The sequence below is a fragment of the Carlito syrichta genome, unplaced genomic scaffold (genome assembly GCF_000164805.1).
Source record: "Carlito syrichta isolate Samal-C Ts95f unplaced genomic scaffold, Tarsius_syrichta-2.0.1 Scaffold305332, whole genome shotgun sequence".
Classification (NCBI taxonomy): domain Eukaryota; kingdom Metazoa; phylum Chordata; class Mammalia; order Primates; family Tarsiidae; genus Carlito; species Carlito syrichta.
Genome location: NW_007249428.1, coordinates 830,164 through 840,699, shown reverse-complemented (window position 1 = coordinate 840,699; position 10,536 = coordinate 830,164). Strand labels below are relative to the sequence as shown.

The 10,536-nt window shown below is 59.9% G+C and overlaps 1 protein-coding gene across 1 annotated transcript in view; it reads right to left on the bottom strand.

Moving 5' to 3' along the window:
• The window catches only part of OBSCN (obscurin, cytoskeletal calmodulin and titin-interacting RhoGEF), a 164,159-nt gene that overhangs the window by 7,643 nt on the left and 145,980 nt on the right, over positions 1-10,536 (bottom strand). Inside the window, 15 exon segments of the mRNA XM_021714213.1 lie at positions 1-217; positions 493-570; positions 1,024-1,069; positions 1,169-1,321; positions 2,111-2,137; positions 2,366-2,538; positions 2,867-2,944; positions 3,058-3,118; positions 4,222-4,422; positions 4,513-4,594; positions 4,789-4,957; positions 5,167-5,279; positions 5,762-5,874; positions 6,231-6,327; positions 8,790-8,965. The exon segment at positions 1-217 is cut by the window's left edge and continues 21 nt beyond it. Coding sequence (XP_021569888.1) covers positions 1-217; positions 493-570; positions 1,024-1,069; positions 1,169-1,321; positions 2,111-2,137; positions 2,366-2,538; positions 2,867-2,944; positions 3,058-3,118; positions 4,222-4,422; positions 4,513-4,594; positions 4,789-4,957; positions 5,167-5,279; positions 5,762-5,874; positions 6,231-6,327; positions 8,790-8,965 — 1,784 coding nt within the window.

Below are 10,536 nucleotides of genomic sequence, written 5' to 3'. Positions count from 1 at the left end.
GGTGCAACAGCGGGGAGTGGGTCACCGGCGAGGGCGGTAGCGACTTGGCCCGGGCGAACGGGGCGAGCTCGTTGTCGGAGGAAGAAGAGGAGCTGGAGGAGCCGCCGGCGTCGCGGAGGTGGCGGGCCACGCCCAGGGACGGGCTGTCGGGTGGACCCTGCAGCAGCTCGGGGATGGAGCGCATCACCAGGATGGACTTGTAGCTCATCAGAGAGCGCTGGAGCCGTGGAGGGCGGGGGCTGTCAGGTGGGCGTGGCCCAGGAGGCTCGAGTCCCCTGCGCAGGGCTCTGCTGTCCCGCCCAGCCCATACACTGGGAGGTGTAACCGCTCCTGAGCCCTGAGGGGACTCTCTCTCTCTCTCTCCAAGTCGCACAACAGCCCTGATCCCAAAGGAAGGACACCCAGCCCCATTTCCCTGCACGCCTAGGCCTGGGGCCTAGGTTTCCCCTTCACTGCTCCCCAGCGCCCCCTCCTGGAGGCGGTACGGCTCACCTGCCAGCGACTTCGGGCCAGGAGGAACTTGAGCTGCTTGGTGTTGATGAAGTGGGCCTCCTCCGCAGGCACGGATTTCTGGGGTAGGACAGGCAACCACCGTTGCAGGGGCCCCCGGTGGGAGCCCTCCCGTGGTGGAGGCCCAACTGACGGGCTGGAGTGACTGGATCAGGTCCCACTCCTGGGACCTCATGGGTCTCATCCCCTCAGGCTCTTGCAGGGTGCAGGATGTCACAGCCCTCACCCCAGATGCAGGTCAGAGGTCAGAGGTGATGGCAACTCACTGTCCCTGACTTCTAGTAATTCTCCCTGCTGCGGGGTGAGTGGGGTCCTGAAACGCTGCCCCAGGCTGAGGGTCCTGCAGCCCTCTTGCCATCCACAGGGACAAATGTCCTCTGGGCTGGGGTGGGTAAGACAGCAGGACACCAGCCACGGTCCTGTGCTCATGAGCCCTGTGGTCCAGGCATACCCCTGGCCATCTTGGCCTGTTTCTTTCCCTACAGAGCATGGGGCTGAGCCCAAATTACTCACCTGGAACCAGGGGTGGGCCAGGCACTGGGAGGCACTGGGTCTGGCCCTGTGGGGAGAGGAAGGCCCAGGTCAGGCCAGGTGGTCAGCTGGGCCCCAGGCAGAGCTGATTGGACTCCAGGCAGGGGAAAGACAAGTGTGCACTCACGCGGGGGCCCTCTGCAGTGTGGCCTTGATGAAGTCCTTGGCATCTTCACTGAGGTGGGCAGCCATGGGGCTGCTCCAAGATACTCGTTCCTCCAGGACATTCAGGAGGGTGGCGCGGTCACTTTCACCCGCAAAGGGAGATGAACAGGTCAGGCTGAAAGCAGAGAGAAAGTCTGGTCCTCGGGCCCTGACTGGGAACAGATTCTTAACACCACTCCCATACAACCCTGAAAACCCCAGCAAGTATTGCCAATTTTCCCAGTGAGATTCAGACTCAGCTTGGAACAGGAACCCAGGCCAAGCCAGCAGTGGGTATCTGGGTTTAGCCTGGGGTGAGGATCCAGGCTTAGACTGAGGTAGGAATTATGGGCCAGTCTGGGTTAACACCAGCCTTAGTCTGGGGTAAGGATCAAGAGTCAGAGGGGCATCAGCCTTAGTCTGGGGTGGGGATCCAGGCTCAGTCTGGGGAAAGGATCAAGGATCAGCCTGGGGATGGAGGAAGGGGCACCAGTCTTAATCTGAAGTGGGGAATCCAGGCTCAGGTTGGGGCAGGGATCAAGGGTCAGCCCGAAATGGGAATCAGGGCTCAGCCTGCAGAGGAGATCCAGGCTCAGACTGTACCAGCAGTATCCTCAGGGCAGCAGTAGGTATTATGCATGGCCCCTGGACAAACCCCACCCCACCGGCTCTGTAGGAGAATGGCTCAGCTTTAGCCTTGTGACCCGGTCCAGGTCTTCTGATGACAGGGTGTTTGTGAGATGCTCTGAGCAGGAACCTCTTATCAGGGTTGGCTGACTGCCTATTCCCAAGATAGCTGCCCCGTGGGTCTCAGGTCTCTGATCTGAGGAGAGGCCAGCAGTACACGTGGTCTCTGCAGGCCTGCAAGGGAGGGATCTTTGGTCGGCTCTGGAGGAGGTAGCAGATGGATCAGGACTCTGCTCACCTGAGATAGGAGATGACTCCCATGGCCCTGCAAGACAGAACCACATACTGTGAGTTACCCCAGGCTCAGTCCACAGGGAGGGGCACTGGGGGAGCCCAGGACTGGAGAAGGAAACAGAGGTTCAGAGAGGGTCTCCTGGGCAGCCAGTTGGCTACTGGCCGACTCCCCGGGGGCATAGGAGAGGGTGGGCCTAGCCGACTGAGAAGGCTGGCTCCCAGGGAGGCTGAAATCCCATGGCCCAGCTCATCCACTCACCAGATATCAGAGGCCTCGCTCACGGGGGTCTGCTCAATGATCTCAGGGGAGACGAACTCGGGGGAGCCATACTTGCTATACTGTGGTTCTGCTGGGGTGATACTTTGGGCAAAGCCAAAGTCGCAGATTTTGATGTCTTCCCGGGCAGGGTGTACCATCAGGATGTTAGGGGGCTGTCAGGTGGAGTGGAATAGGGGGTGAGGGTTGTGCCCTATGGGAGGTGACTCCTGGGGCTACTGGACTGGTGTATGTATGTGTGGGAGAGCTCAGGAGTCTATAAGGCCAGTGTGGGGCAGTGGGGAGCACCCGGGACAGGATTGGGCACCATTTGGGGACAGCCTCTGCTCCATCAGAGCTGCACCTGACAGAAAGGGGCTGCCAGGAAGTAATGAGCATCCTGTCCCTGGAAGCAGCAAGCCCTGTCAGGGAAGGTGTGAGTGATAGGCTTGCATCTTCCCAGCCCTGGCTCTGAGAGTGCAGGGGACAAAGAGACACAGGCACCTTAATGTCCAGGTGGAGGATGCCATGGCTGTGCAGGTAGTGCAGTCCCTCCACCAGTTGCTGGATGTAGACCTTCACCTGTGACAAAGATGGGTTCAGGGGAGAGCTTAGCCCACAAATTCCCAGGTTCAGTGAGAGAGCCCAGCCCCCTAAATGCTGGGGCTAGGTGTTCAACTTGGGTGAGTGATCACCTCAGCCTCCGTTACCACACTCTTCTTGAACAGGCGGTCCAGCAGCTCCTCGGACGAGCACCTGGGCTCCAGTCAAGGAACAGCAGGTCTGGGGTCTGAAACCCACCCAGCCCCCCGAGGCCCATGCTCACGGTGAGGCAGCAGGACCCTGGGCATCTGGTCTCTAGAGGAGAGGTCAGTATGCTTGGGGTTGAGGAGGTTGGGACAGAGACCTATCTGACCCCAAATGTCACTCAGCCCAAAGAGAGGGGCTGTAGGCAAACTCTGGTATCAGAGGCCACTGGGTAATGGCACAGTGGAAATGAGAGCATCCTGTCCTTTCTACACAGAACGCACCTTTAGCATCTCCACTCCAAGAAGAAGATGCTGGCTCAGGGGCATGTAGGGGTGCAGCTGACAGGTTGTCAATTGCACAAGATTCACACCCAAAGATCCCTACACAGGGCCCCAGAAGTGGTGGGGTGAGACCCCGAGTAGACTGAGAAGCAGCTCCTCTCCTGTGTCTACGAGGCCATCTGCAGGGTGGGAGAGGCCATCCCGCAGGATATCTGGGGCCATCAGGGCAAGCTAGGTCCATGCCCATAGAAAAGAAGAGTCCCTACCCAAATCCTCAACTATACCATCTCCAGATCCAAGAAGACAAGGATTCCCTCCAGATTCTCACTGACTCTATCTCCATCTGCAGGAACAGGGGCTGGTTTTTTTGTTTTTTGTTTTGAGTTGGAGTCTCACTCTGTCGCCCAGACTGGAGTGCAGTGGCTGCTCCCGGCCACCGCAGCCTCGACCTGCTGGGCTCCGGCGATCCTTCCTCTTCAGCCTTCCAAGTAGCTGGAATTACAGGCATGCGCTACCACGCCCGGCTGATTTTTTTTATTTATTGTAGAGATGAGGTCTTGCTGCCCAGGCGGGTCTCGAACCCGCGGGCTCAGGCAATTCACTCACCTCAGCCTCCCAAAGACACGGGATTACAGGCTGAGCCACCGAACCCGGCTGAGGGGCTGTTTTTTAGGCAGCATCAGTTACAGGAGTGTGGGGAAGCTGGGCTGATGGTTATCACATGACCAGGCCAAGCCCAGAGATCCAATGCCCTCAGCTCCTTTGAACCCCAGTCTGGGTCACACCTGCCCCTCCGTGAACCCTCCCAGGGGCCGGAGGGCAGGATACAGCTCCAAGATGAGAATAAGGGTCTTCCGGGTCTCAAACTGGTCCAGCAACCCCGTGACAAGCGGATGGCTCAGTGTGGCCAGGATGTCCCGTTCCCTGTACGCCTGGGCCTCAGATCTGCTCCGAAGGGGGATGAACTTGGCGGCACAGAAGATCTTGTTTCCTTTGTGCTGCACTCTTTTCACAAAGCCAAACACACCCCTAGGAAGGAAAGAATGCAAGGGGAGCCCACAGAGGACATGCCATTCAGGGGAGTCCAGGGGGCTCCAGGGAAAGGGGGCTGGGTGCTACCTTCCAATCTCCTCCTTGACCTCATAGAAGGAGTGCAGCTTTCTTCGGTAGCTCTGCTTCTCCAAGTCTGGCTCACTGTCCCCTACAAAGAGCAGGCAGTGGTCAGTACAGGCAAAGGTGCCCACCCTGGCCCCCACTGATCCCTGACCCCTAAGCCTGTGGGGCTGCACCTGCCCAGGTCCCACCCTTGGGGACAGAGGGCACCTCATGGAACTTAGTCCTGCACCTGGTCAGCCAGCTGCAGAACCTGGGGCCCAGGCGAGGTAGCCAACTCACCCCCGTGCACCAACAGCTCTGCCTTGCAGAGCACCTGGCCACTGGCATTGTGGGCCAGGCAGGTGTAGACGCCGGCATCATGCGGGGCCACATCCCTCAGCACCAGGGTATACATGGTGCCTTCCTGCTGCTGGCTGAGCTGGGCGCCATCCACCAGTTGAACGCTGTCCTGGGGCACAAAATGGACAGGGTTGCCATCAGCCCACCCTGGGCCCTGGCACCTACAGCCCACCCCACCCTTCACTGAGCCCCCTGCCATGTGTCACGCCCTGTATCCAACCCTGGGGGATGTGGAAAATGCACAACCCCCTCCATGGGTGCCTCTTTCAGCCCCGGGGGCTGTCCACTTCGCCCCACCCCACCTGAACCTGCTCTGACCTTGTACCAGGTCACTGTGGGCTGGGGGCTGCCTTCTATGACAGCCTCAAATTGTGCCATGCCGCCTGCCTGTACCTGCACATCCTCGATGGTTACCTGCATGGATGGGGGCCCTGTGGGAGAGGGGAGAACATGAGAAGGAGTTCCCCATGCTGCATGGCCCTGGATGCCACCACAGCCCGCCATACATGGGTAGTAGGTAAGGCCTGGGGCAACAGAGGCCATCCCTCCCAGGTGCCAGCCTTCCCTCCTGACTGCCTATGCTCTGACAGCTGGAAGGGCTTTCTTTAGTCTACCAGTTGTCCCTCCTGCTTTGACCTCAGCTGGTCAAGTGGTTAGGTGGGCAGAAGCAGAACTTGCTGATCTGGGCTGTTGCTCTTGGGACAGGGTCTTGTAAACACCAAGTTCATTGCTGCCCGCCTCTCCCAAGGGGAGGCTTCCAGCCCCTTCAAGGGGACACAGAGGGGGGAGCATGGGGGACCCCAGGCAGGGCAGGGCTGGGATATGCTGGGAGGTCCCTACAGATGTGTAAATGTTCCCCAGCCCTGGGCACAGGGATCACACGTGTAGTCCAGCGGGCCCCATTCCCCCATACTTGCAGTGCCTGCATCGAAGGCCTGGTACACGAAGGTCCTCTGGGTGGTCTCGGTGACCACGCTGTGGACATCCCAGAGCAGCTTCCCCATGCTGGTGGCTGCGCCCTCCACCCTGGGTCACACAGCTGGGTGAGCCTCTGAGAGCAGAGGTCCGGACCCACATTGTCTAGACAGCTGCACCTCACAGGAAGGGCACTCTGCCTGCCCCAACTCAGAGGGGCTGCCGCAAACCTCTTTGGGAAGGGGTGTACAGATAATGGCCCCACACCTTCCACCTTAAGGGTGGCTTCTCCTCCCTGCCCTGCCCTCAGGCTCGAGGTGGGGACCACAAGGAGTAGACTAGGGGCTGTGAGACCATCCCCAGTGCCTCATGCCCACCTGGCCAGAACTGGTGGACCCTGCCCTGCCCGTTCAGGGTGTCCCTGGAGAATGGCCTCCCTGCACAATCCACTGGCTGGAGGAGCTTACCTTATGGGCACAATCCGCTCCTGGGCCTCGGTGCCTGCCTTGGGCTCCCGCTCCAGGCCCTTGTGGGGCAGGGGCTGTGGCACCTTTGGGGGCTGAGCTGGTGGGAGACAAGGGGCCTGATGAGAAAGAGCTAGGATGGCCCCATGTCCTCAGGCCAGGGAAGCATGGGCAGAGAGGCAGGCATGGGTAGAAGCTGCAGAGCCCAGTCCCTATACCCAGGGTCCTGCCCTGCACCCATGTACAAGCATGTCAACTGCCCTACAGCCCCCATGCCCTACAGGGCCGCTGACCTGAGCTCCCCATTCCCACAAGCCAGGCTAACATTGTGGTTCAGCAGCCCTTGCCCTCCAGAGCATGGAGTAAGGCCTAGCCACACCGAGTGGGTGGCTGTCTCAGCATGTGGGTGCAATGGGTCCCCAACTGCCCTCCTGGCACCCAAGTAGTGTGAAAGGGACTTGGAAGGCAGGGATATCATCAGGGGCAGTGGCCAGTAGCTGCAGCACAGGCTTCATGGTGGACAGTGAAGTCCTTGGCACAGCAGCACCATGGCCAGGGAGGGGAGGGACAGAGTCCACAGAAGGCTGACTGGGAAAGTGGGACTTAGGACAGCCCAGCCTCAGAACAGGCGAGCACAGGAGGAATGGGTAGATACTGGAGTCCAAGTCCCACAATAAATTGAAGCAGGATGAGTGGAGAGGAAGTGCCCAGAATGGGTGGGCATCTATGCTGATATGAGCTTGCTCTGCAGAGACATCCACAGGAGAAATACGGGGCAGGCATGTGACAGTGACCGTGACCTGCCAAGGACAGGCCAAACACCATGTGGGGTGGAGTGGCTAGGCACTGGGTCCACTGGGTGCAGCAGGGGACACCCCATCCACAGCACAGGAGGCAGTGAGGGCAGGACTGGAGGCTGCTACTTCCCAGGGCCTAAGGGAGCACCGTGCCCCTTCCCCTGGGTTAGCCTCATGAAGGAACACGGGGGCACACATGTGTCTGTGCGTCCCAGGGCACCTGTGCCTGCTGCAGGGTGGAGCGTGCATTTGCCCAGAGCCACAGGCCTCCAGGCAGGGTGCAGGGGGAGCAGAACATCTCATCCTGCAGGGTGGTGGCCTGTCCACCACCATGCACCCTTGTCCTGCAGAGACCTAGACCACAGCATGGGGAATGTGAGACTGTGACGGGCTCAGGGCAGGGAGCATGGGACCCATGGTGGGGGTGGCCCTGGTGGTCCTTGGGGAGGGCATGGAGCCTGGCTCAGCCTGACTGCCTTTCCCCCGAGTGATGGGATCAGGTAGGGGTTGCTAGTGAGGGTCAGCGAAGTCCCTGCAAGGTAGGGTGGAGTGACAGGAAGGGGACACAAGGCACTGTGGGGCTGAGCAGTTCTTTGGGTAAAGATCGTGAAGGCAGGGGCTGGGCTGGGCATAGGAGGATAGAGGATGGAGGAGGAGAGGGGACTGCAGGTCTCTGGGCTGGCCCCAATCCTGCTGAGAGCTCTGGCCTCAGCCTCCCTGCAGCCTCCCTCCAGCCTGACCTCCCTACACCGCCTCTCCCTGTCAGGCACAGACCACAGTGGGAGGACCAGATGCTCCTGCAGGGCCTGCACGCCAGGCTCAAGTGCCCACACCTGAGCGAGCAGCAGGGCGTGGAACTAGCTCTCCCCCACCTGGGCCTCAGTTTCCCTCATTCGCCATCTGCCTCCTTAAGGAAACATTGTCTAAAGTGCTTCCGAGAAGAAGACCACCCAAGGGAAGGGGCTCGGGTGACCCGCAAGACCAGGTCTGCCTGCTCGGGCTGTTTAGGGCATCAGCTGCTTCTACCCCTCCACCTCCTCTGCCTTTCCTTCCTCCTCCCTCCTCCTCCTCCTCCTTTCTTCTCCTCCCCCTCCCCCTCTCCTTCCTCCCCTTCCTCCACCTCCCTTTTCTCCTCCCCTTCTCCCTTTCTTCTTCCCCTCCCTTCCTTGTTCCTCCCCCTACCCCCTTCTCTTCCTTCTCTTTGTTTTCCTCCCCCTCCTTCTCTCTTCTCTCCTTCTCCTTTTCCTTTTCCCTTCTCTCCTCCCCTCCTTTCCTTCCTCCTTCCCCTTCCCTTCCTCCTCCTACCCCTCCTCCCCTCCTGCTTCCTCCCCTTTCTCTTTCCTTTTCTCCTCTCCCTCCTCTTTCCTCCTCCCCGTCCTTCTCCCTTTCCTTTTCCTACCCCCCTCCTCCCCCTTTCCTTCTTCCTCCCCTTCCTCCTCCTTCCTTTTCTCCTCTTCCTTTTCCCCCAGGCTCACTGAAGCACACGTGGTGACTGGACAGGCCATCAAAGGCCAACTATGGGAAAGAAGACTCTGGCTCCTGAAACAGACTTGCTCATGATGGGAAGAACTTTCCAGAAGCTATCCCATGCCCATTTCATAGGTGGGGAAACTGAGGCCAAGCAGGAGGTGGGCTTTACCCAGTGCATGAAGCGATTGGGGTCCCAGGATCAGCTAGCTCACACCCATGGGATGGGCACCTGTGGTGACTGCCTCCCTCGGGCTCAGACAGCCAGGGCTGAGCCCAGCCCCCAACCGGGCCTCACCAGGTGCCTCTGAGTCTCCTGTGACTGGGGGCTGGGTGCCTGCCTCCGGGAGTGTGGGTGGCCTCCCAGGACAGGATCCAAGGCCACTGAGGTCCTCTGATGAGGGGTACAGTGCCTTAGGCCCCAGCAGTCTCTGCAGGATGGAGGCATCCTCCTGGTTCGATCGGTCCAGGGCGCTGTGGATAGAGTCCTGAGCAGTGTCTGTGGAGGAGGCAGGGGGTGCAAGGTGGGTGAGGCCCAGGGTCTGGTGGCCTGAGCCCCGGGAATGGCTTCAGGGACCCTGTCCCAGTCCTCAGAGATACCCAGGTGGGCCAACCCCTGGCTGTACCTTCCCACCAACTCCTCTCAGGAGCTGCCTGGAGGTGGAGGCCTGGGTCAGAGCCCCAAACCCAGGGCTCTGGCAACCTGATGCCAAATCAAGGACCTTGGGCGACGGGTGTCCTGGAGATGGGCAGCCCCTGCCCCCACCCCACCTGACTAGTAGCTTTTTCTCTACCCATGGTCCAAGCCTGCCCTCCCTCTACCTGCAGCCTGGCTTGGGCCCAGCAGCCTCCACCTGGCCCCTTTCCTTACTCCCGGCAACCCAAAGAAACCCTCGACTCCCTGTGGCCTCATGTGCATCCCCAGCAGATCCCCCTGCCTGACCCTCTCTCCTGTTCGTCTTCAGCCCCTGCTAAGGAGGTGTTCTGCTGCACCCAACCCCCAGGCTGGAGAGGCAACCCCGGGCTCCCCTCTACAGAGTGCCCATCCCCTCTTCCCACCCCAAGGTGGTCAGCAGAATCCCAGTACTCCCCTCTGCAGGGGCAGGGCACCAGTCCCTGGTTCACACTCCAAGGCAGTCAGCAGAACCCTCATGTTCCCTCAACAGGGTCAGAAGACCCGTTTCCCCTTCCAACTCCAAGGTGGTCAGTAGGACCCCTGCACTACTCTCTACATGGCCAGGGCACCCCACCTTCCCAATCCAAGGCAGTCAGCTGGAGGCTCAGGGTTGGGGGTCAGCTGGGAGGCTGGTGTCCCCCTGGCAAGTGGTGGAATTGTCCTGCCATGGACAATGTGGTGGACCTCCAGATGCTGAGAGCCTGAGCTCTGTGAGGATCATCACACAGTACCTCCTTACCCCATGTCTGTCCCAACAGCAGCCTAGCTGTCCAGGGGGCTCAGGAAGGCCTTCTTGGCCCCCAGCAGGTCAGGAGTGACCGCTGTGGGTGTCTGGTCATGCCATGTACCCGTGACCAGCTCTGCAGCCCCTCTGTTTGAACAAGAAACCAGGACTCCCAGGCATCTCATAGTGGACATGCAGACAGGTGGTCCCTGTGTGACCTTGGAGTCAAGAGCTGAGTGTGACCCCCAAGGCTGAACATGGAGGGACCCCGGGCCACCCAAGTCACTAGAAATACTGTGGAGAAGCAAGAAGGAGCGGACAGAAGGTGTGGGAGCTGGTTTATTGTTATCAGGGCTGACTAACAGGGCTCCTTCCACACACAGACCCAAGTTTGCCTTCCAAGGGGTCTCAGGCCCACAGCACTAAAATGAGGCTAGGCTGTGCCAGGCTGTAGCTGGGTGGAGTGTACAGACCCACGTAGAACAGTCCAGTTGCCCAGGTTCATATCCTGTGACTAGAGCCCAAGTTTCCCCCTAAGCCAGGAGGAAGCAGCCTAAGCTGGGGTCTTGGGGCCGTCCAGCTAGAGCTCTCTGGGGTGGCATTGGTGCATTCTGATGCTGCAGAAGCCACAGTCCTCAAGGCCAA